At 38.4% G+C, this 23243-nt stretch overlaps 3 protein-coding genes across 3 annotated transcripts; 2 read left to right on the top strand and 1 right to left on the bottom strand.

The window, feature by feature from the left end:
• Positions 1-1514: 1514 nt before the first annotated feature.
• LOC117636766 (ubiquitin carboxyl-terminal hydrolase 13-like) lies at positions 1515-5720 on the bottom strand. Its single transcript, XM_034371468.1, has 6 exons — positions 5636-5720; positions 5420-5549; positions 2336-2505; positions 1958-2249; positions 1761-1890; positions 1515-1595 (listed from the first exon to the last, which is right to left on the bottom strand). Exons 1-6 carry the CDS (start codon positions 5661-5663, stop codon positions 1515-1517), a joined length of 831 nt encoding a protein of 276 aa, XP_034227359.1. The 5' UTR covers positions 5664-5720.
• An 8886-nt stretch (positions 5721-14606) lies between these two features.
• LOC117622627 (BTB/POZ and MATH domain-containing protein 6-like) lies at positions 14607-16488 on the top strand. Its single transcript, XM_034353374.1, has 6 exons — positions 14607-14718; positions 14810-14939; positions 15070-15239; positions 15348-15633; positions 15767-15933; positions 16074-16488. Exons 1-6 carry the CDS (start codon positions 14685-14687, stop codon positions 16226-16228), a joined length of 942 nt encoding a protein of 313 aa, XP_034209265.1. The 5' UTR covers positions 14607-14684; the 3' UTR covers positions 16229-16488.
• Positions 16489-17332: 844 nt separating this feature from the next.
• On the top strand, positions 17333-19377 carry LOC117622618 (BTB/POZ and MATH domain-containing protein 3-like). The gene is made up of 6 exons (XM_034353364.1): positions 17333-17407; positions 17542-17671; positions 17802-17971; positions 18098-18386; positions 18658-18833; positions 18944-19377. Exons 1-6 carry the CDS (start codon positions 17371-17373, stop codon positions 19099-19101), a joined length of 960 nt encoding a protein of 319 aa, XP_034209255.1. The 5' UTR covers positions 17333-17370; the 3' UTR covers positions 19102-19377.
• Positions 19378-23243: the final 3866 nt, after the last annotated feature.

Genomic DNA, 23243 nt, shown 5'->3' with positions numbered 1-23243 from the left:
TCAAGTAGATTGCAGTTCTGTCAGATAAGGTTTGTTTATGTCCGATAAGGCTTTTCCTGGCTTTATTTGGACCTTTCTTTACTTTATTTAAGTTCATTGCAGTCCCTTTGGACTTGTATTTACTTTCCAACAATTGTACTGTGTCCATCGGACACTTCTCATTCAAGATCTGTTATTTTACTTTCTGTCCAATGACAGTCTAAAATCATCATCCATCCTGTTTTTATTCTATAACAAGTGAAATATTGAAGTCCTCTTCATTGAGGTATAGAAAAGAACCTATCTAAAGCCAGATTCCCCTCTTTAGAGAACAGTGGCTTTGGTTAGAGGTTAAGATCACATGAGTGCAATACATTCACAACATTATCACCACTCTACCCACCCTTTCTACTAGTAGTGACATGCCTATCGCAATTCACCAGAGAGCAGCTTTTGAGCCCACTTCAGGGCCCGGATCTCTCTCATTTCACTTCCTTCACCAACAAGTAACCGTTAGTTGCCAAAGTACAGTCTACTAGCAGCCAGAGGCATCACAGTGTTCAAAACATAACGAATATATTTTTGGCATGCCCGATGGGATCACTTGTATGGTCAATAAAACTCACAGGAAAATCTATCTGGGAGATACTTCTCCTACTCCAATGGATCCTCCTCATAAAAGCAATGCTGACGCTGTGGAAATTGAAGATTAACAGCTTGAACCGACTCTAACGGAACAACTAATGGTCAAAATGTTAGAGAAGTTGGATAATAACACCAAGGCTATCCAGAGCCTAGAGGAAGATTGCGTTCGCGCAATAGCTTCCCCAATCTGAGAGAAAGGCAGCCTGAAGGGGACCAACTTGACCTCACAGTCTTTGGAATGCCTGTAAGAACGTCAACTTGGTATCAAGGCCATACCAGTGGCATAGGAGATCTCGATCTGAATCCTCCTCATTTATCTATTCCAAATACTGGACCAATCCTAGGTCCGAATGTGCTGGAAAACACAAAAGCTATTGTTTAGGCAAATAATGGCAAGGACAAACAGAAAAATTGACGGTGGGGGATATTGACAATAAAAGTTAATTGGGGTCCTTAATTTTCTTTTAAAAAAAAGTAAATGGGTAAATTGAAAGTTACCTACAAAATCAGGGGCAAATCATCAATTAACCTTTTTTTTTTAATTCAATAACAAAATGCAAACTTGTTTTTTTAAAAAAATTTAAAAAAAATTTAAATTTTTTTATTTTATTGCAGTCATTCTTTTGTACAAGTCCTGAGTATCTACGTATTTTACTAATTTGCAGTACAACCTACATAATTCACAACAAAGTCCCTCATTACAATACCCTCTTCCAATCTTCGGGTTTGCGTTCTTCCTCCAATTGCCCCACATCTTCTTCATCTTCCAATCTCCAGATCTTGCATACCAGGTGTATTTTAATCGTCAGTTGGCTCTAATGCTTTAGCAATTCCATGGACAGTTACCTCGGCCTCGACCAAGCAAGTATTCTTCACCAAATAACCGTTGTCTAACATTTTGAAACTGTCCCATTTAATGAAACAAGGCCAACCCCAACACGGACTCGAGGCACTGAACCATGAATGATTCGCTGCAAGCACACAAAAAGAAAAAAGAAACAACAAAAAAAGACTAGTCAGGATTGAGAAGAAAATTAAAAAGAAAGAGGGAAAAAAACAAAAGTAAAAGAAGAACTATATATTTGGCCACATGTTTTACATTTCCGACTCTTATCCTTCCCGTCCAATTGATTTACGATGCGCAGAGTATACTCTACAAGTAATTGGGAGCCAGGAGATAGCTTTTCTGGATTAGCTATTCTTAAGTAAACAGAAACATGAGTATTCTCTCCATGGTCATCTCCCTTGGGATAGAGCTCTATCTTCCTGCAACAAGTTTAATTAGATGAATAATTAACAAGGTTTAATTAATAATATCATCAGAGATACATACCATTTCTGCCCTCCTGCAGTGAATAGTTCTGATTGCAAGCGTTGGGATTTGAACGTTGAAAAACTCTCAATCTTCCAACAATGCTTGTTCATAAAAGCCTTTTTGATCCTTGACAGACACTCTGCCTTGCCCGCTCTTCTTTCTTTGCAAACGAAGACCTCGGCTCCAAAAACACAAGTATCATCAATGAGATAGCCATTGGAAGCAACAGAAAATGCTTTCAGAGGGATTACTCTATCAAAACCCACTTGGAGCATCGCCCCGTGCAAGCACATCTTGTTCATATTAGCATCTGATAAGCAAGAAAAATCAAGAGATCATGAAAAATGCAAGGATGCATAACTCCAAACAGATAGAAGATATGTAATGAATATATACCCTGAAGAACCAAGTAGAGTCCCTTATTCTGATCAAGCAAAAACAATCTAAAATCAACAGATACTTCCCAACCACTCTGAAGTGAATTTGCTTCTGCCATTTTTAAGTAGACAGAGATGTGGTCTTCTACATTCTTCTTCGTGTTTCCATTTGGGTACACCACCAGTTTCCTGCAGTGAACAAACATTTAAAAAAAAACAATAATGCTACTTTTATCATAATTTTGTTTTTATACCACAATCCTGTACCAATGTGGCAGCTAAGTTGGACACGTCATGTCATTAAATTTGAGTTACAAGTTTTATTGTATTTTAGATTAAAACACGTTTCCTTTCAAAAACAATTTACTACACGTTCTCCTCAACCTCCTCCCTCCCACTTTTCACCCCCTCTGGCATTGGTGACCAGTCCAAACTACACTGGCACTATGGTTACAACAGAAAAATTAAAGAAAAGGGGTGAAGCAAAGTCCAAACGCTAGCACTCTTTGGATTCAAATGAGATTTTGTTTTCGTTTATAACAGTTGAAAAGTTTTGTCCCATTACTTGATATCTGAATGTTTATTTTTTTCCGATTTTTGGCGTATATGATCTCGAAGTATAAACAAACAAGTTTGACGGTTGGATCGTTGAAACTAGTTTCGTAGAATGCGTATGCCATCAAAATAATATATTCACTAACAATTAAGAGTTTATTTATACTTTCGTTAAATATAACATAAGATTTTGTGGTATCCACTAATGTAAATATTTTAAATTGAAGATCAAATTCAGTCATTATATTCATATAGGGTCAAGGAGTGTAGTTGTAAAAAATAATCAAAATCGGAGTTAAAATAAACGTTAAATAGAGATTTTTTATTTATAACCGTCAAAAAGTTTTGTCCCATTACTATATCTCTGAAGTTTTTTGCAATTTTTGGGGTATACGATCTCGAAATTATATACAAACAAGTTTGACGGTTGGATCGTTGAATGGGGTGTGTGTGTATATATATTATTTATTTATTTATTTATTAAGTAGCTTTAAATTTATTTATTTTGTATGTATAACACTTAAGAAATTGAATAGTATATATATTTATGTAGTTAGGATTGGGTTTTTGTTAGAAAAATATATTATTGTGGGTTTTATGTTTTTAAAAAAAAAAAAGAATTTGAAGGGAGTACAGTCACATTTTCAGTAAACTTTATAATAATAATAATAATATATATATTTTTTAAAAATATACCAATGGGGTCGTTGTGCAAAAACCAATAGCATGACGTCATGATGTAAACATGCGTCGGGCAAACCAATTAATTTTTTTTATTTAATTATACATTATAAATTTTAAGATATAGTTGTTTTCATATGTTTTTATTATTTTTTGAAGCTCAACGAATGTCAATATTTCGTCGCCTAACCCTTAGTTACTTATTTTTATATTTTATATTGTTAAACTAAATTATTTCTTTATTTCTTTATTATTTTATTTGCACGACGAAAACACATTTGGTCGCCTTAACCTTATTTATATTTTAAATCGTAAAATAAAATTATTTTACAAAAATTGCGCTACGAACCAATTTTTCGTCTCTCAAAACTTTGGGCAACCAACAATTCGTTGCGCAAAACTCTAAAAATTTGGGCGGGTACCAAAAAAGGGACGCGGGAATTTTTGGGTTGCTCAAAACTTTGAGCGACCAACAACTCCTCGCATAAAACTCTAAAAATTTGGGCTGGCACCAAAAATGGGACAATGGAATTTTATTTTATTTTATAAATTTTTTTTTAAGACTTTGCACGAACAATATTTTGTTGCGCAAAGTGATACGGTTTTTAAAACCAAAATAACTCCTCCACCATTTTCTCAATGTCTTTCTCTACTCTTACCTCTCCCCAAATCCGACCCTTTCTCTCACACTCATTCCTCTCACTTAATCTCTCATCTCTCTCTTCACTATCTCTCACTCACACTCACTCTCTCATGTCTCTTTTCACTATCTCTCACTCTCACTCACTCTCTCATCTCTCTCTCACTATCTTCTCTAATTCTCTCACACTCACTTCTCCCTCTTATTCTCACTCACTCTCAATCTTGCCAAAAGGTATATTCTCTCCAAATTTTAAATTTTTTTTCATTAATATGTGTTTTTGGAGTTAGTTTGAGTTTGTGTGGGGTTTGGGGTTGAGTATAGGGTGAGGATTGGAGTTTGGGTTGGATTTATAACAATTTTAGGGAGATTATGCCAATTTTTTGTTATTTGACCATATATATATATATATTTTTTTTGTAGGGAATCGTCGAGACTTTGACGGCTAAAGTTGAGGATTAGGACGCTATCGAAACATACCATCCGCCACTGCCACCACAATAGGCTTGTATTAGGATTTTATTATTGTACTTTATTAATTTATGTGTACATTTTGAATATTATATATATATTGGATAATTTGATCACTATTTTTTATATGTAATTTTATTTTGAATATGTCAATTTAAATTAAAGTAATTAAAAAAATCATATAATTAAATTTAATTTAAAAAGTAAAAATTTGAATAAATTAATATAATTAAATTAATACAAGAGAAATAATAATAATAAAAAAAGTCAAAAACCTTGCACGACAAAATATATCGTAGCACAAACTATTAAATTAGTTTATTTTAATTAAAAAAATTTAAAACACAAAAATTAAAATATCTGAAATATTTTGTCGGGCAAATATTTGCGCGACGTTAGTATTCGTCGCGCAAGGTCGATCTGCACGACGTTAATGTTCGTCGCGCAAAGCTCTGCGCGACGAAGATTAGGTTTCGTCGCGCAAACCCTATCTTCACGAGATTTGCGTGACGGATCATGCGAGACCAAAATTTCGTCACGCAGGTTTTGCGCGACGAAATTGTACTTTGCGCAACAAACTTATTTCGTCGCACAGAGTGTTTTTTGTAGTAGTGAATGCGAGTGAACCCACAAGAGGAATTCCTCAAAATAAGCTTAAGGAAGCTTTATGTATATCCAAGGTATATTATATATTATATATCATATATCCACACAAAAAGTGAAAAGGAAGAAAATAATTAAGAAAACACGATTTACCATTTGTATCCTCCAGCATCAAACTCCCCAGACTCATATGTATCCACTGAATTTTCAGTTAGCATCGAAAATGACTCTATTGTTAGAGTGTAATGAGTTGGTGGTGAATTTGAAAGTGATCTTGAAAGACCTGGAAAAAAAAAAATCATAAAATTTCTATCACGTAGCGTTTAGAGTAAAAACACAAAATATAGAGAGACAGAGAAGGTGGCTTACCATCTTGGTCAAATATAAGGGTAGTCATGGCAATAAAATTGACCAACAAATTTTTCTGAGGATAAACAGCGACCCTTTGCTTGGAGAAGACTATTGACTAATTGAAACAAGGGAGGGAAAACCACAACTCAATATATAATATAGCTTCATATATGTGTGTAGATTGTAGAAACAATAGTGCCAAAAAGGATGTATGCGCGATATTTTCGAGTTAATCTTACCCTTTGTTTTTAGTGTGCTTGAAATCTGCGTAATCTTTGAACATATATGTTTGAAATGTGTAGAGGTTTTGTGTTTTTATTTTGCGTTTAAACTCCATATTTATAAGGGTCTTGACCTATGCGATCAGCATATCAACTTAGAGAATGTTTTCATGGCATCCAAGTTAGCTCTGGAATTACTTTCCCTTTAATAAAAGTACGCTCTCTTTGATACTTATCTTGTTAGAATTTGTTCTCTTATTTCCTTCTGTTAACGCAGTTTTCCTTTCCTAGCCTACACGGAAGTCAACTTCACAATCTCCTCCTAGCAATTAGCCTTTCCTGCTGTAAATCGGATTGTATTCATGTCTATATTATTTCCTACCTTAAGTAGATTTCATGTACTAGTATAAATAGGGACTTTGTGTAATCTGTTAAATACAAGGAAATATATTTTGTACATGGTATTAGCCTAACCTAGGGTTTTCTCCCTCTCCCTTATTCGATCCTCTTCTCCTTTAGGTCCACCTCATGGCTTCGTCTGAATCCACCATCTCCCTCCCAAGCCCCAACTCTTCTCATTGTATCAAGCTTACTGACTCCAACTATCTTCTTTGGCTCCGCTAACTCAAACCCTTTTTAGTCAGTCATGACCTCTGGAAATTTATCGATGGCACTCATAAACAACCTTCTGCCCACACCTCCACCTCTCCCACCGAAACACCCACAACCACTACCACCACTACCACTCTTACCCAAACCAATCCCGCCCATGCTCAGTGATACCAACAAGACCAACTCATTGTTAGCTACATCACCAATACACTCTCTGAGTCCATTCTCTCTTTCACTGTCGGTTGCACCTCTGCCCGGGATCTCTGGGAGTGTCTCCAATGCCACTTCTCTCAATCCAGTATGGCTAGTGAATCTGCTCTTTGTTTTCAACTCATGGATTTGCAAAAAGGCTCTCAACCCATTGATGCTTACCTTCATCATGCTAAGTCCCTTGCCAATTCACTAGCTGCCATCAATGAACCTGTCTCCCAAAAAGAACTTGTCACTACTGTGCTTCGGGGTTTAGGACCTGATTACAAAATGCTCGTCACTGCAATTCTCAATTTTCCTCCGCTTCCTGACTTTGCTGATCTTCGTGCTCGTTTGTTAGCTTTTGAAGCACAGGCTCCTCGAATCTCTCTTGATCAAAACACAGCGCTAATGGCCACCTAATCCTCTCCTCACACCACCGGTCATACTTCCTTCCCTTCTCATTGTGGTGGTGGCGGCTCTTCCAGCTGTTGAGGCCCAAAAAATCCACGCTTCGGCCCAAATAAATTCTCAGCCCAATGCGATATCTTACCAAGAAGAAACCCAATTTGGGCACGCGAAAGTTCGCCATATGCGCTTATACACATGCCACGCCAAGCAAATAAACAACATGCCATGCTACAAGCTTAAGTGGGCCCAAGCCACGCAAGATGCCCGGGGCTTGCTTGAGTGGGTTGTGGTATGGATGGTAATAGGTCGTCATGAGGCCCATTGATGGGACGAGAAATGGAGGTTCCGGGTTGCTTGGGAGCCTCGGAACCCAAGCCCATTTCTTAGGCCCAAATATATGGGTGAGCAAAAAGGGGGAAAATAACCCAACCAAAATGACCCAACCAAAATAACCCAATCAAAGAATTAATAGCCCAACCAAAAGCCCAATATTTAATAAAACAGCCCACTTGCTTAAGAAACCACTTTGGCCCATACAAAAAAACCCAAGATAAGCCATAAAAATCTCAGCCCTTTGCTGGAAAAAAGATAGAAGCCACGTAGAGATCTGCAGAATCATTGAACAGAGCTGCTGGGAAGTGACAACACATGGGAAGGGATCAAGTTCCAAAAACAAAACATCAGAGAAACCAAGGGATGTTAACATGCAAGCTGCCAGGAAGAGAGACACTCTTCAAACCAACATACACATCCCAACTCCTTCCCTATCAAAACTGGTTATAGGAAAGAGTGAGAAAGAAAGGAAGAAAATGGCTGGAAGTAGAAATCTTCTACTGAAGCAGCCGCAGGAAAGGAGGCCTTGAGCTCCAAAATCCCTGATTTTGTGCAAATAGATAGAGAAAAATCTCACTAAAACAGGAAAAGTCAAGAGAGGAAAGGAAAAGGGAAGGAAAACCTTGCTAAGTTGGGGAAGAAACCATTAGGGTTTCTTGGGGAATGGAGGTTTCCCGCAGCTATAAAAGAAGGTCCCCTCCACCTAGCAAAAACCAACCCAGGCTGAGAGAGCAAGCTTCCTCTCTTACTAGCAAAAATCCAGTAGCCCTATTCACTCTTCTTCTTCGTTCTTCTCTGTTAACAGACTATTTTCAGAGTCTGTCAAGCTGCCGGAAGAAGTAATGCCCTTCCTTTAGCCCATTTTAGCCAAGATCATCCTGCAAACCTTGTCTCCCTCATCTTAAACACTCCCATTTCTCCCTAGGAAGCCTTATTCTCCTCTTTGGTGCTCAACTCATGCTGACCTTGCTCCCATGCCACAATCTCCTCATGCCAAGCTAAAACTTTATCTGTAAGCAAGCATAAATCACCTATAAGCAGCTCTCATTTTCATTGGTGAAGGTAACCAGAACACTTCCTAAGGTTTTACTGCCCTTTCAAAGTGCTTTTGGGGCTTAATCTTCGAACTCCAGCACAGGGGGCAATTTCAGTGATTTCCCTTTTCTGGCAGCCCAGCCCATTTACAGCTGCCGGGAGAAAAAAGACCCACACACCAGCAACATGCGCAGTGGCCGTGATGGCTGGCGCGGTCGCGGCCATGGTAGCTTGCGTGACTTCTCATCTTCCTGGAGCAACCCATGGAATGGCTTTCAGCAGCCCTAATGGCCTAATCAACTGTTGCCTCCTTTTTCTTTAAGTTCTGGATCTCAAAGCAAATGGCCTTCCTTTCAACCTCCTTGGGCCCAATCTGCTGCTTCTAGCAAATACTCTGCCTGACCCAACTCAGCTCCTGGTGTCTTGGGACCCGCTTGGTGCACCATCTGCAATACTAATCAACATATTACTTCAACATGTCCCCATCGCTACAATGGCCCATAATCCTTTCCTTCCTTTGCTGGGGCTCAATTTATGCAGCCATCTAACTCAACTTGGTACCCTGACACAAGTGTCACTCATCACATGACTGGTAGTCCTTCTAATCTCCAAAATCAACAACCATATCAAGGTAATAATTCTGTATTTCTTGGTAATTGAGATTCTCTCTCTATCTCTCATACTGGCTCTCTTCCTATTCATTTAGGTTCTCACAAATTTTCTCTTCAAAATGTCTTTTGTCTTCCATCTCATTGTACTAATCTTCTTTCTGTTGCCCGTTTTACTCATGATAATTTAGTTTTCTTTGTCTTTACTCCTAACTTTTATCAAATCTATGACTTACGTACTGGTTTGTTATTCTTCAGGGCCCTTCTAAAGATGGTATTTACCCACTTTCCCTTTCCTCTCACTCATCCACGGTCCACCGTGCCCTTACCACCGTGCACTCTCCTGCTTGGCATCGTCGCCTTGGCCATCCATCCCATCTGTGCTATCTCATTTAGCTTCACCTCTAGGCTTTAAAGTTTCAAATGCTTTCTGTAAGGATTGTGCACTTAGCAAATCCACCAAACTGTCGTTTCTTAGAAATAAAACCTTTGCCCCATCTCCCTTTTATTTAATTCACTCTGATGTATGGATGTCCCCGATCATTTCTGTCACTGGTTATCGCTATTATGTCTTGTTTACAGATGAATTTTCTCATTACTCCTGGATCTATCCTATGCACTGTAAAAATGAGGTCTTTTCTCACTTTCGAACCTTTTTTGCCATGGTGAAAAATCAATTTCACACCACTGTACAAATCTTTCAAAGTGACAATGGCACTGAATATGTTAATAATGCTTTCTCTAATCTTTGCAGTCAACTAGGCATCCACCAACATTTCTCATGTCCCCACACTCCCCAACAAAATGGCCTAGCTGAACTTAGACACAAACATATTGCCACCATGATCCGTACCCTCCTTACCACTTCTCACACTCCCCACAATCTCTGGGTTGAAGCTGCCCTCACTAATGTCTATCTCATGAACCTCCTACTTACTCCTAATCTTCAATGGAACACTTCATACAATCGTCTCTTCCAACATCCTCCTTCCTACTCTCATCTCCGAGTGTTTGGTGTTTTTGTTTCCCTTACCTTGGACTATATACTGAAAATAAACTCACCAATCGCACCATTGAATGTGTTTTCCTTGGATACAGTTCTCACCATAAAGGTTACTGTTGTTTACATCCTTCCATGGGTCGTGTTTACACGTCCCGTCATGTTTTATTTAACGAAATGCATTTTCCATTTAAGCATTTGCAGGTATCATCTTCTTCAGAGTACGTGGATATTGAATTCCACCCAATTCTACCCTCCTCCACACATGTGCCCATATCAATTACTCCTGCCGTAGACTCAGACTCAGACTTGCAACCTCATGGGCACCTCTCTGGTGCGCACCTTTCCAGCTGCTGCAGTCTCTAGCAATGACCCCGCCGCACCCTCGGGTCCACTCAACAACACTTCTTCTGCTTTATCCCAGCCCTTGCTCCAAACTTATTCCCGACACCCTCGCATATAACTCTCTCCTCTTGCGCCTGCCCTGGTTCCAGTAGCTCCGAACCCCCCGATTCCAGCAGCTCTGACCTCCCTAGTTCCAGTAGCTCCGAACCCCCTGGTTACAGTAGCTCAGAAACCCCAAGTTTCAGCAGCTTCGCAATCTCCTGCCCCTGTTCCACGCATGCGCACCCGCCTTCAGGATGGCATCCAAAAGCCTAAGCTTCATACACTGTCAAATATCCTCTTCCCCGTGCCTTATTAACTGTTGTTGAGCCTACTGAGCCTACTTGTTTTTCACAGGCCACTAAGCATACTGAATGGCGTCACGCTATGACTGAAGAGATCAATGCACTCCTCAAAAATCATACATGGTCTTGGGTTCCTTCCTCTCTGTCTCAGAACTTGGTTGGCTGCAAGTGGGTTTTTCGGATTAAGCGTCACTCTAACGGCTCCATCGAACACTACAAATCTCGTCTAGTTGCCAAGGGTTTTCATCAACGTCCGGGCATAGACTATGCTGAAACTTTCAGTCCTGTTGTCAAGCCTGCCATCATTCGCATTGTTCTCAGTCTTGCAGTTTCTCATGGTTGGTCCCTTCATCAACTTGACGTCAAAAATGCCTTTCTTCAAGAAGATGTCTACATGGCTCAACCCCTCGGTTTTATTGATCCCATTCATCCTTCTTATGTTTGCAAGCTTCACAAAGCACTCTATGGCCTCAAACAAGTACCTCGTCCTTGGTTCCATCACTTCAGTACTTTCCTTCTCTTTGTAGGCTTTATACGGAGCCAAGCTAACACTTCATTATTTATTTTTCAACAGGCATCCCATACCGTATTTCTCCTTCTATATGTTGATGACATCGTGGTAGCTGGCAGTGATTCCACTCACCTCCAACAATTCATCTCTCTTTTAGGTGGCCACTTTGACATCAAAGACCTTGGTCCACTCAGCTATTTCTTGGGTTTACAAGTTCTTCATAAATATGGTACTCTTCACATCAATCAACTCAAATATGCACATGATCTTTTACATAAAGCCAATCTTCTCAACTCCAAACCCGCATCTACTCCATTGGCTGCCAAGGTTCTCCTATCTATCTCTGATGGTGCTCTCATCTCCAACCCAACGGAGTATCGCGAGCTTGTTGGCAGTTTACAGTATCTCACTCTTACTCACCCTGACATATCTTTTGCCCAACTGTTGCTCAGTTCATGAGTGCTCCTCGCACCTCTCACCTTGTTGCCTCCAAACGGATACTTAGGTACATTAAGGGCACTATTGATCTCGGCCTCACCTTCACTCCTCAAACTGCCGCCGCTAGCCTCTCCGCCTACTCTGATGCGGATTGGGCTAGGTGCCCCAATTCTCGTCGGTCGACCACTGGATATGTGATTACTCTTGGAACTAATCTCATCTCATGGTGTTCCAAGAAGCAGCTCACAGTCTCGCGCTCTAGTACAGAGTCAGAATATTGTGCACTCTCTCATGCTTGTGCCGAAACCACTTGGCTATGCTCTCTTCTTCATGAATTGTGTGTGCGTCTTCGGTTCCCTGTCCAACTCTTTTGTGACAATCTCAGTACCATGTACATGGCTGCCAATCCAGTTTTCCATGCCCGCACACGTCACATTGAGTTAGACTATCACTTTGTCCATGAAAAGGTGGCTCTTGGAAGTCATCAAGTTTGCTTTGTTACTTCTGTCAACCAACCTGCGGACCTGTTCACCAAAGCCCTTCACAAACCACGCTATCAGCATATGTCTTCCAAACTTGTGCATCCTGGGACGCCCAGTTTGCGAGGGGTGTTAACACAGCTTTCCTTTCCTAGCCTACATGGAAGTCAACTTCACAATCTCCTCCTAGCAATTAGCCATTCCTGCCTTAAGTAGATATCTTGTACTAGTATAAATAGGGACTTCGTGTAATCTGTTAAATACAAGGAAATATATTTTCGACACCTTCCTAGACAAACTTCTTACATCTCGGTCTTTTCTCATAATCCTTAATCTTAATTGTTGCTTTGCTGCAGGAAAGTGGTTTTGTATCCAAATGGAAACAAGGGCAGGAATGTGAAAGAGCACATCTCTCTCTCTACTTGGTAATGTCCCGGTGCAAATGCTACCCGGATTTCTTGGGAAATGTATGCTGTTTCCTAACCCTTCCTAATCCCACCCAACAACACTTTCTTTTCTTTTGGTCTGACACGCCACTTCACCCTCACTTCACTCATTCTCTCTCTCTCTCTCTCTCTCTCTCTCTCTCTCTCTCTCCTCTTTTCTCCGATTTCTCTCTCTTCCTTTCTTTCCTCTCCTTTCTTCTTTCTTTTCTTTTTTCTTCTTTCTCCCTTATTCTTTCTTTCCTCTCTTCTTTCTCACTGATTCTTTCTTCCTCTCTCTCTGTTTTTCTATTACTAATTTTTTTTCTTTGTTTGTTTTATGTTTCTCTCCCTCTCTCTTTATTTGCAACTCTGTGTTTTCTGTTTCTCTTTTTTTCTTTCCTTCGTTTTCTGCTTCTCTTCTTTTTTTTTTTTTTTTTTTTTTTCCCCTTCTTTTTCTGTACAGATATGGGTTAAGTTTTTGGAGATGGGTTATGTTCTTGTTAAGATCTTGTATAGATATGGGTTCATCTTGTATATCTGGGTTCAGATCTTGTATATCTGGGTTCAAATCTTGTAGATCTGGATTCAGATTTTACAGATATGGAATCAGAATTGCATGCAAATTTGAAGCTGGATTGGAACCGAAAATAATCGGACTGAACCAGATTGTACTCACCCCTAATAATTACTATAAACCAAAGCTTCTTAATTTTTATTACAATCGTTCTTTTGTACAAGTCTTGAGCATCTACGTATTTTACTAATTTTTAGTACGACCCACTTAATTTAAAACAAAGTCCCTCATGACAATACCATAATTTACAACCCACATCTTCTTCATCTTCCAATCTCCAGATCTAGCATTTTAAGCTTTAGCTGGTTCTAATGTTTTAGCAATTCCATGGACAGTGACCTGCCTCGACCCCGAGCATTATTCACCAAATAAACCTGGTCTGACATTTTGAAAGTGCCCAATTTAATGAAAGTCTGCCTACCCCAAGCCGGAGTCAAGGCATTGAACCAGGTATAACCGGCTGCAAGCACACAAAAAGAGAGAAAAAAAGAAAAGACAAATCAGGATTGAGAAGAAAATTAAAAAGAAATATATATTAGGCCACTTGTTTACATTTCAGACTCTTATGCTTGGCGTTCAATTGATCTACGATTCGCAGAGTATGCTCTGTGAGTAATTGGGAGCCAGTAGTTAATCTTGCCAGGTTTTTTTGTTTTTATTAGTTTTTTTGTATCTCATGGTGGTTGTGGATAGGTTACGGTCTGGTGGTAAATCAGTAAGAGAGTTGGGGAGCTGAATTGCCCAGCACAGGGTTGGGAGTGGGAGTCATGGAGCAAATGAAAGATGAGAAAAGAAAATACTTGGCTTGCTTGGCAAGGCAAATGAGGGAGCACAAGCAAAACACCCACGCGTTTGTTGATCTTAACTTGTGTTTATTTCTGTGCCTGTTCAGTTTGGTTTTTTCTCGGTTCTTGTTCGCAGGTACATAAATTGGAGGAAGTGAGTTTGAAGGAAATGTTTATCTAATTAATGAGGCATGTTCACTGTTTGCAGGCCATTGCTGGTTCAGTGCCTCAAGTCAATGAAATGGTTGGCAAACATTCATTACAGTAGAGGACTTTCTCAGCGAGTCAGCCGGCTTCGAGCTTTTAGTGAAGGATACTGGAGGCAGAAGTTACCGTCCATGGAATTGTTAAAGCATAGAATAGTAATTAAGCTTGTGGTATACAAGCCATGGGGGTGTAATGTATTGTCAGTCCATTTGCCGTGTTAAAACACAATCCTTAATGAATGATTGTATGGAATTGTTTTACTTATGAGCTATGGCTTTCTTGGTGAATAATACGTGTATCATTTTGAGTAAATGTTTCAGAGCACCTAAAAGCAGGTCATGGATACCGTTTCCTTGCAAGAAAGACAATCCTAAGGAAGCAAAGCATCACAGTTCTATCCTTAAAAAGTTTCAAGTTTAGAATAATACCTTTAAATTTTTCCTTTAAAAACAGAAAACCCATTTTGGTTCTAAAACAGATAAACCCTTTCTCATTTCTGTAACTAGTATCAAATTCTCATCAAATTAAGTTTGGTGGTCAAGCTTGTTTCATGATGACTAGTCTTAACTTCGATGCCCAAGATGGTAACGATGCTCTGTTGTTGAAAGTACTAGCTAAGTACGAGCTTATTTCCTTCTTCTTCTTGTTGTGTTGCCAATTAACATTTAATTGCAGGGATTTTGAGAAGCTTTTCGGATGCCCCACCGACTCATTACACAGTAAAAATACAGTCCCTTTCATTGCTGGCCAAAAATTCTTTGGAGAAATATGAATCGGGGGACTTTGAAGCTGGAGGGTACAAATGGTTAGAATTCATTTCCTAGACAAAGTTCCAACATCTCTGTCTTTTCTCATAATCTTCATTTGGATTAGTTGCCAGTACTTTCTTATTTTCAAGCTGCATTAGTACAAAATCAATTGTGGTTTTGCTACAGGAAACTGGTTTTCTATCCAAATGGAAACAAGGGCAGGAATGTGAAAGATCACATCTCTCTCTACTTGGTAATGTCTGGTGCAAATGCTTCCCAGATTTCTCGGGAAGTGTATGCTGTTTTCAGGTTGTTTTTACTTGATCAGAATAAGGGCAACTACTTGGTTCTTCAAGGTACCATTTACTTCCATTAATTCATAGAACCAATAAGCGTATGTTTCTCATATCTGCAATGCATTGTCTCATTTTCTGACATTATTTTTTTTAAATGACATCTCGTAGAACAAAATGAAAGGCGCTTCCATGCGATGAAGCTCGATTGGGGATTTGATCAGTTCCTCTCTCAGAAATCTTTTACTGAAGCTTCCAATGGATTTCTCTTAGATGACACCAGTGTGTTTGGAGCAGAGATCTTTGTTTGTAAAGAGAGAAGTACATGCAAAGGAGAGTGTCTATCAATGGTAAAAGATGCCGTGATGTACAAGCATGTTTGGAAAATTGACAACTTCTCGAAGTTAGATGCGGAATTCTATGACTCAAAAACGTTCATTTCTGGAGACCAGAAATGGTATCCCTACATAAAGCTTTCTTATCAATCATCATATTAAAGTTTTTTTCCACAAAAAAAATTGCTCGAGGATCAAACTTTAAATCGTAGGTAATCTAAAAGTATTCTTATTCTTCGTGGGCGATTGTTGCAGGAAGATTCAACTCTATCCCAAGGGAAAAGGCAATGGAATTGGTACTCATCTTTCTCTTTATTTGGCATTGGCTGATCCAAAATCTCTTCCTCCAGGCTCTAAAATCTATGCAGATTTTACGCTACGGATCCTGGACCAAGTGAATGCAAGGCATCAGCTTGGTAAAGGTAATTGGCCTAGTGCTATTGCTAGATAGTCATGAGGTTTCTTCTCTGGTTATGATGTGGCTTCTTTCGTTTCATTTTATTTTACCTTTTCAACTTTGTTTTCAATATACTCAACTGGAAATCCTTCTTGGCGCTTGTAGGCAACTTCTGGTTCAGCGCCTCAAATCCGGAGTGGGGTTGGTGGAGATTCATAACGCTGGGATTTCTCAGCCAAGCAGGCATGGGGTTTTTGTCGAAGGATACTTGCATCGTGGAAGCAGAGGTCACTGTCCATGGAAATTCTAATGCCCTGTAGTATGAAATTATGGGGTTTAATTTTCTTCAATTTTCTCAAATGTTTGAAAGAATAAAAAAAAAAAACTCATTTCCTTGTGACATGGTTGTGTCTCTTCTGTTGTGAAAGGCTTCTTGATCCTCTGGTTTTCCTTGTTTTCCTTTTTTTTTACTTCATGTAACTTCTTCAATTATTACAAATTTTATAGTCTCAGCTGAGTTGTATGGAAATATATTGAAAATAGAAAAGAAAAAGAAAAAGGCAAGCACATTCTCAGAGCAGAAAAAGCATGGTTGCAAGTTTTCTTCTTGGCTTGTTAGATAATATTGGTCCCAGTAATATGAAGGATGTACATTAGTTAAAAATGGACATGGGAAAGGTAGTATGGCATTATCAAAGGTTATGAATTTTACAGTTAGATAATTAGGGGAAGGAGATGAAGATGGAGAGATTAGCCACAAGTTTTCTCGCTACCATAACACAAAAACAGAAAACCAGCATCCTCCTTGTGACTTTCATACATGGAATCCGTATGACTGGCTGTACTGAAATCCGAAAGGATCCTCATATAACACCGAAAAAGTAACAGAAGCAGAGCTCTCTGTTTTTCAAAAAATTATAATCTCGGTTTGTTCTCTTAGCAGAAGAAACCTTGACCTTGTAGAATTTGTCATCTTTGAAAGTAGAATTTTTAATCAACATAAATTAGAATTTGTCATCTTTGAAAGAAGGAAGATGCATAGCCATCTCCGTACTCTGCTCCTTTCTTCCTCGGTTTCTACAGAGAGATCAACGGACATGCGTTACAGCATGCAGAAGGCTACTTAACAATGCAATGACAACCCAATGTTGTTCGGTTTAATAAGAATGTGCAGGTCTAGGTGTGGCAAGAAAAGGTGAGAGTATACTCTCTTCAACCTTAATAAACAATAAGTACATGATTCAAAACACCTACAAGCAGGGCATGGAGACCTTTTCCTTGAAAAATAGAGAGAAGATAATCATGCAGAAGCAAAGAATAACAGTCATATCCTTCAAAAGCTTCAAGTTTGGAATAACACCTTTTATTTCTCCTTTTAAAAGCTGAAACCCCATTTTGATTCTTGTAATCTGTAACAAATTATCAGCACCTTCAAAGTTCCACGGTCGTCAAGTTTACTACCATGAGCATGAATAACCTTAACTTCGATGACCAATACGGTAAGGTGCTCTTGCTATCTGTTTGAGTGTGTGCGTTGAAAGCACTAGCTAATGTAAACATGGCATGTTATGGACACCAAATGTACATACATCACTGATACTGATACCTTGTGTTGCCAACATTTTAATTGCAGGGATTTTGAGAACATTTTCTGATTCAATGCCAACTCATTACACGTTCAAAATACAGTCGTTTTCATTGATGTCCAAACATTCACTGGAGAGATATGAATCGGAGGAGTTTGAAGCTGGAGGATACAAATGGTATGATTCTTTCACTCGTTTCCTAAACAAGTTCTTATACTTGTGAGACTCTGTATTTTCTCATTAGCCTTAATTTTTATTCTTATTTCCAAGCTGCATTAGAGTACTCTCAATTGTGGTTTTGCTACAGGAAACTGGCTTTCTATCCAAACGGAAACAAGAGCAAGAATGTGAAAGATCACATCTCTCTCTACTTAGTATTGGCTGGAGCAAATGGCCCCCAGACCTGTTGGGAAGTGTATGCTGCTTTCAGGTTGTTTTTACTTGATCAGAACAATGGCAAGTACTTGGCTCTTGAAGGTACCATTTCTTTTCATTTCATTCCTATACAACCAGCAGAGAACATATAAGATTATATTTCTTATACATTCAAAGCATTGCCTCAAAAGCTGATTTTTTTTTTTTTTTTGGTCATTAATTGCTTAGAAGAACAAAAGGAAAGGTGCTTCCATGGGATTAAGCTTGACTGGGGATTTGATCAATTTCTCTCTCAAAAAGATTTCACTGATGCTTCCAATGGATTTCTTGTGGATGACGCCTGTGTGTTTGGAGCAGAGGTCTTTGTTCGAAAAGAAAGAAGCACATGCAAAGGAGAGTGTCTATCAATGATCAAGGATGCCGTTATGTACAAGCATGTTTGGAAAATTGAAAACTTTTCAAAATTAGATGAGGAGAGCTACGACTCAGAAACATTCATTGCTGGAGACCAGAAATGGTGCAAAAGTCTCCTTATTGATTAATATATCCTTCTTGACAGGCTTTTTATTTCCTCCTTGGTCTATCACTCTCTCTCTCTCTCTCTCTCTCTTTCATTGTGCAAATTTTACTTGCATGAAGATGTAAACAATCACTTGTGTTAGAGAAAGTTTACCAATAACAAAAACAAAACAAAACAAAAGAAGAGACGTTAAGTTTGCAGATGAAAACTAAACTTGCTGTGGAAGATATTAAGTGCAGGTTATCTAATCGAAAAACGCTTGTTGCAGGAAGATAGAGTTCTATCCCGAGGGAAGAGACGATGGGAAGGGTAGCCATCTTTCTATTGATTTGGCATTGGCTGATACCACATCTCTGTCTCCTACCTCTAAATTATATGCACAGTTTACCCTTCGCCTCGTAGATCCAGTGTACAGCCACCGTCACTTTGAATATGGTACTAAAGGTAAACAGATTGGCCTAATTCTATGATCCCCTACACAGTGAGGAGGTTTCAAATAATTGGTCTTTAGCCCTTCATTCAATTTTTTTCTTCTTTTTCATCTCATCTTACAGCTACTTGGTGGTTCAGTGCCTCCAGTCCAAAGCGAGGCTGGCCGAAATTCATTACACTGGGAATTTTCAGTGATGAGAGCTTGGGGTATTTGGAGAATGATAGTACCATTGTGGAGGCAGAGGTCACTGTGCTTGGAACTGCTAGTGCGCTAGACTAAAATAAATAGTAAGCTCCTGCCTCTAGCTGTATGTATCAAAAACCATGCCTCAAATATATTCATCACTTATGAATAATATGGTTGTATCGCTTCTTCGGACCTTAGGTGGTCCGAATAATGGTTTCATTCCTTTTGTTTTCTTTTATGCAAATTTTTCCGGCATGTAACTTTGCTTCCATGGAATTTCTAATGCCCTATTAGAAATTCCATGAAATTATGGGGTGTAATGTTCTCAAACGTGTGATCATTCACATGCTTTTAGTTATTCTGAAAGGCTTCTTGGTCCTCTGCTTTTCTTTGTTTTCCTCTTCATTCTTTTTTCAGTGTAACTTCATCCATTTCATAACTACTGAGTATTTTGGATACATATTGAAAACAGGAAAGGAAAAAGAAATATAGACAACCAAATTCTCAGAGCACAAAGCGAAGTTACAAGTTTTCTTCTTTCTTGTTACATAACATTTTCTTTTTTGTTGAAACTTTTTAGATAACATTGAACTTCTTCTTGTTATTCATAAAATAAAATAAAAGTCGGCATTGGAAAGATAATGTGGCATTATTGAAGGTTATGAACTTTACAATAAATCAAATATATATACAATGAACTGAGAATACAGTGAAGCAAGCCTCACACGCCGTTCGCATTGAGAACAAGTTAACAACAGATACGTACGAGTTACTGATATGGACGATGAGATGAATGATTAAGGGAGGAGATGGAAAGATTAGCCCAACGTTTTCTCTAATATCTCTTTGGCCCTGTTTGGGATTGCTTTTTTTCGTCAAAAACCTGCTTCACTTTAAAGTTAAGCAGTTTAAGATGTTTGGTAAAAATAAAATATCCCAATTATTTTAAAAGCAGTGGTCTTTTGACAGCAGCTTTTAAAAGCAGGCTCTGAGTTGCTTTTCAAAGCTGCTTTTAAAATAAGCAGAAATGAACTTTTAATGAATTTTTTTAGTTCCCAAAATACCATCATTCATTTTAAAAAATGACACCACCTCCACTTCCACCTCCAACTCCACCACTTGCACCGTCACATTCACTACCTCCACAACCACTGCCACCACCACCACCACATCCTTCTCCTCCTCATCCTCCGCCGCCACCACCAGCACCACCACTACCACCACAACCACCTCCTCCTCCAAAACCTCCACAACCACCACCATGCTGCCACTACTACCACCACCACCTCCACAATCGCCATCCCCACCACCAACACCACCACTACCACAACCACCAACTCCACCTTCATCACCACCACTACCTCCACTCCATCACTACCACTACCACCACATGATTAGTACATAAAACTTCTAACATCATGTCTATTTTAGTCATTATTCACAGTTACAACAATTTTATATTAAAATTTACCAAATGGTTTTGACACTGCTTTTTGTATAAACAGCACTTTAAAAATATTGTTTACCAAACATGGAGCTGCTTTACTTTACAGCTAATTATTTTCAAAGCACATCATACAACTTTTTTTTAAAGTGACAGCAATCCCAAACCGGGCCTTTTGGGAGATTCACTATTATACCCAATATAGGAGCCCAAATTATAAACAAAAAAAACCATATATGAAATGGACTTTAGAAACACACCCAAAGCCCATTTATAACATAACAAAAAGGCTTTTAATTTTTTTTAAATTACAAAACTGCCATTGATTTCTTAAAACAAACTCAACTCAAAAACCTCATAAAAAAGCCCAAAACAATCAATAGGGCATCAAAGTAATTTAATAATTAAAATTAAATTCAATAGGGCTAGTTGTCATTTTTGGGTTTGTTTATAGAAATTAAATAAAGTAGGGTTTATTTATAGTTTTAGTGCTAAGAATGGGTATATGACTAAATATCTCTTTAAGTATCTCATATTTATTCCTTGTAAATCCCTTCTTCTTATCTTGACAGAGTTATGCCTCTATTCTCTGGTCTCTTTGTAACTATTATCAATTGTAAACACATTCATATAAGTAAAACACGACAATTAGTCAATTAATTTTTGGCACTGATAGCCATGTTATGTTTTCCTATTTAGATCGGTGCACTAGATACTAAATTATATCAGGTTTTGATAAGAGTTTAAATTAAGTTATACCTTGAGGCCCAAAACCTTGTGGAATAAGGAAAGGTTTTAAAGCCTATTAAGGGGTCCTATTTATTTCCTTTTTTGCATGAACCGTTTTGGTGGGCTTGGAAGATTAGTCAAGTCGGCCCTCGGTGATGAGGAGAGACGACTTGACCTAGCCCTATATAAGCTTAAGGCCCTGCTCTCATCAGACACGTTCTCTAACCCTAATCTCATCATAAAGAGAGTTGTCATGTTTTACTTATATGAATGTGTTTACAATTGATAATGGGAACAACTAGATCAGATAGATGCATAACTCTATCAAGATAAGAAGAAGAGATCTACCGGGAATAAACATGAGATAATTACAGCAGATAAGCAAGAGTTTGGAACGGATTTTACTTGATCAGAATAAGGGCAACTACTTGGTTTTTCAAGGAACCATTTACTTTCCTTAATTTATAGGACTGATAAGCTTATGTTTCCCATATTTGCAATGTATTGTCTCATTTTCTGATATATTTTTTTATATGGCTTGATTGGGATTTGATCAGTTTATCTCTCATAAAGCTTTCACTGAAGCTTCCAATGGATTTCTCGTAGATGACACCTGTGTGTTTGGAGCAGAGGTCTTTCTTTGTAAAGAGAGAAGTACAGGGAAAGGAGAGTGTCTATCAATGGTAATGGTAATGGTAAAAGATGCCGCTATGTACAAGCAAGCATGTTTGGAAAATTGACAACTTCTCAAAGTTATTAGACGCCGAATTCTACAACTTTTCATTTCTGGAGACCAGAAATGGTATCTCTACATAAATGTGTGAAAGAAAAGATACTCATTTCCTTATGAATATGGTTGTATCTCTTCTTATGACCTTGGTGGTGAATAAATATGTATCCTTTTTTTGGACTTTACATGCTTTTAGTTGTTGTCAAAGGCTTCTTAATCCTCTGTTTTTTTGTTTCTCATTTTTTTTCTGTAACTTCTTCAACCTTACAACTTTTAGTCTCTGCTGAGTCGTACGGAAATATATTGAAAATAGAAAAGAAAAAGAAAAAGGGAAGCTTATTGTCAGAGCAGAAACAGTTTGGTTGCAAGTTTTCTACTTTCTTGTTAGATAAAAAAATGGACATGGGAAAGATAGTATGGCATTATCAAGGTTGTGAGTTTTACAGATTAGATGGAAAGATAAGCCAAAGGTTTTCTCGATGTCGTAACACATAAACAGAAAACCAGCGTCCTCCTTGTAACTTTCCTAGATGGAAATGGAATCCATGACTCTCTGTAAATGAAATGCACAGAAAAATGCGTTAACAAGTTCTCAATGCCATGCAGAATTTTTGTTTTTGGTTGAAAAAATCAAAGGAAATTCATCCAAGCATGCGTCTGTTATGTTATATAAGGCACAAAAAGCAGGCAAACAATCAATGCAAAAGGATCATCGTAACATGGAGGAAGTAACCGAAGCAGAGCTCTATGTTTTTCTAGAACAAACTGAAATCTCATTTACCACAAGTACACTGAAGAAACCAGGAAGGACGGACCTAGGGATGAAAACTTTAAGGAGCAATCAGCACGCAGAAAAATTATTAATTTTAAAAGTGTTATTGACAAGAAATTAGATTTAAAAAATTTATAATCTCAAGTGTCTTGTCATGGAGTATCTTTCACTGGTCACTGCAGAAAGACAAAAAGATATTCACCCTGGCAACAATGCTTTGCTTCCAATAAGACAAGCTTTATGATTGTACATGTGCCGTTAAGATATAAAATCTGTCCCTTCCTTTCTTGGTTCGTACAATCTACAAACACATCAAGCTATTGATTGGGTAATTCGTTTACATAGTTTCTTTGCTCTTAGTCAAGTACGCCACTTTTTCATAAAACCCTTTTCCTTTGATTTAATAAAAATGGACAATGAAGAGATTGAAAAATTAATACAGAGAGATGAAGAGACATGCCTCATACAGCATGCAGAAAGCTACTTAACAATGCAATGTTGTGTATGGTCTAGGTGTGGCAAGAAAAGGTGAGAGTCACACACACACACACTCTCTCTCT

The sequence above is a fragment of the Prunus dulcis genome, chromosome 1 (assembly GCF_902201215.1).
Source record: "Prunus dulcis chromosome 1, ALMONDv2, whole genome shotgun sequence".
Taxonomy (NCBI): Eukaryota; Viridiplantae; Streptophyta; class Magnoliopsida; order Rosales; family Rosaceae; genus Prunus; species Prunus dulcis.
The sequence above is the reverse complement of the archived record's forward strand: the minus strand, read 5'-3'. Positions and strand labels throughout refer to the sequence as shown.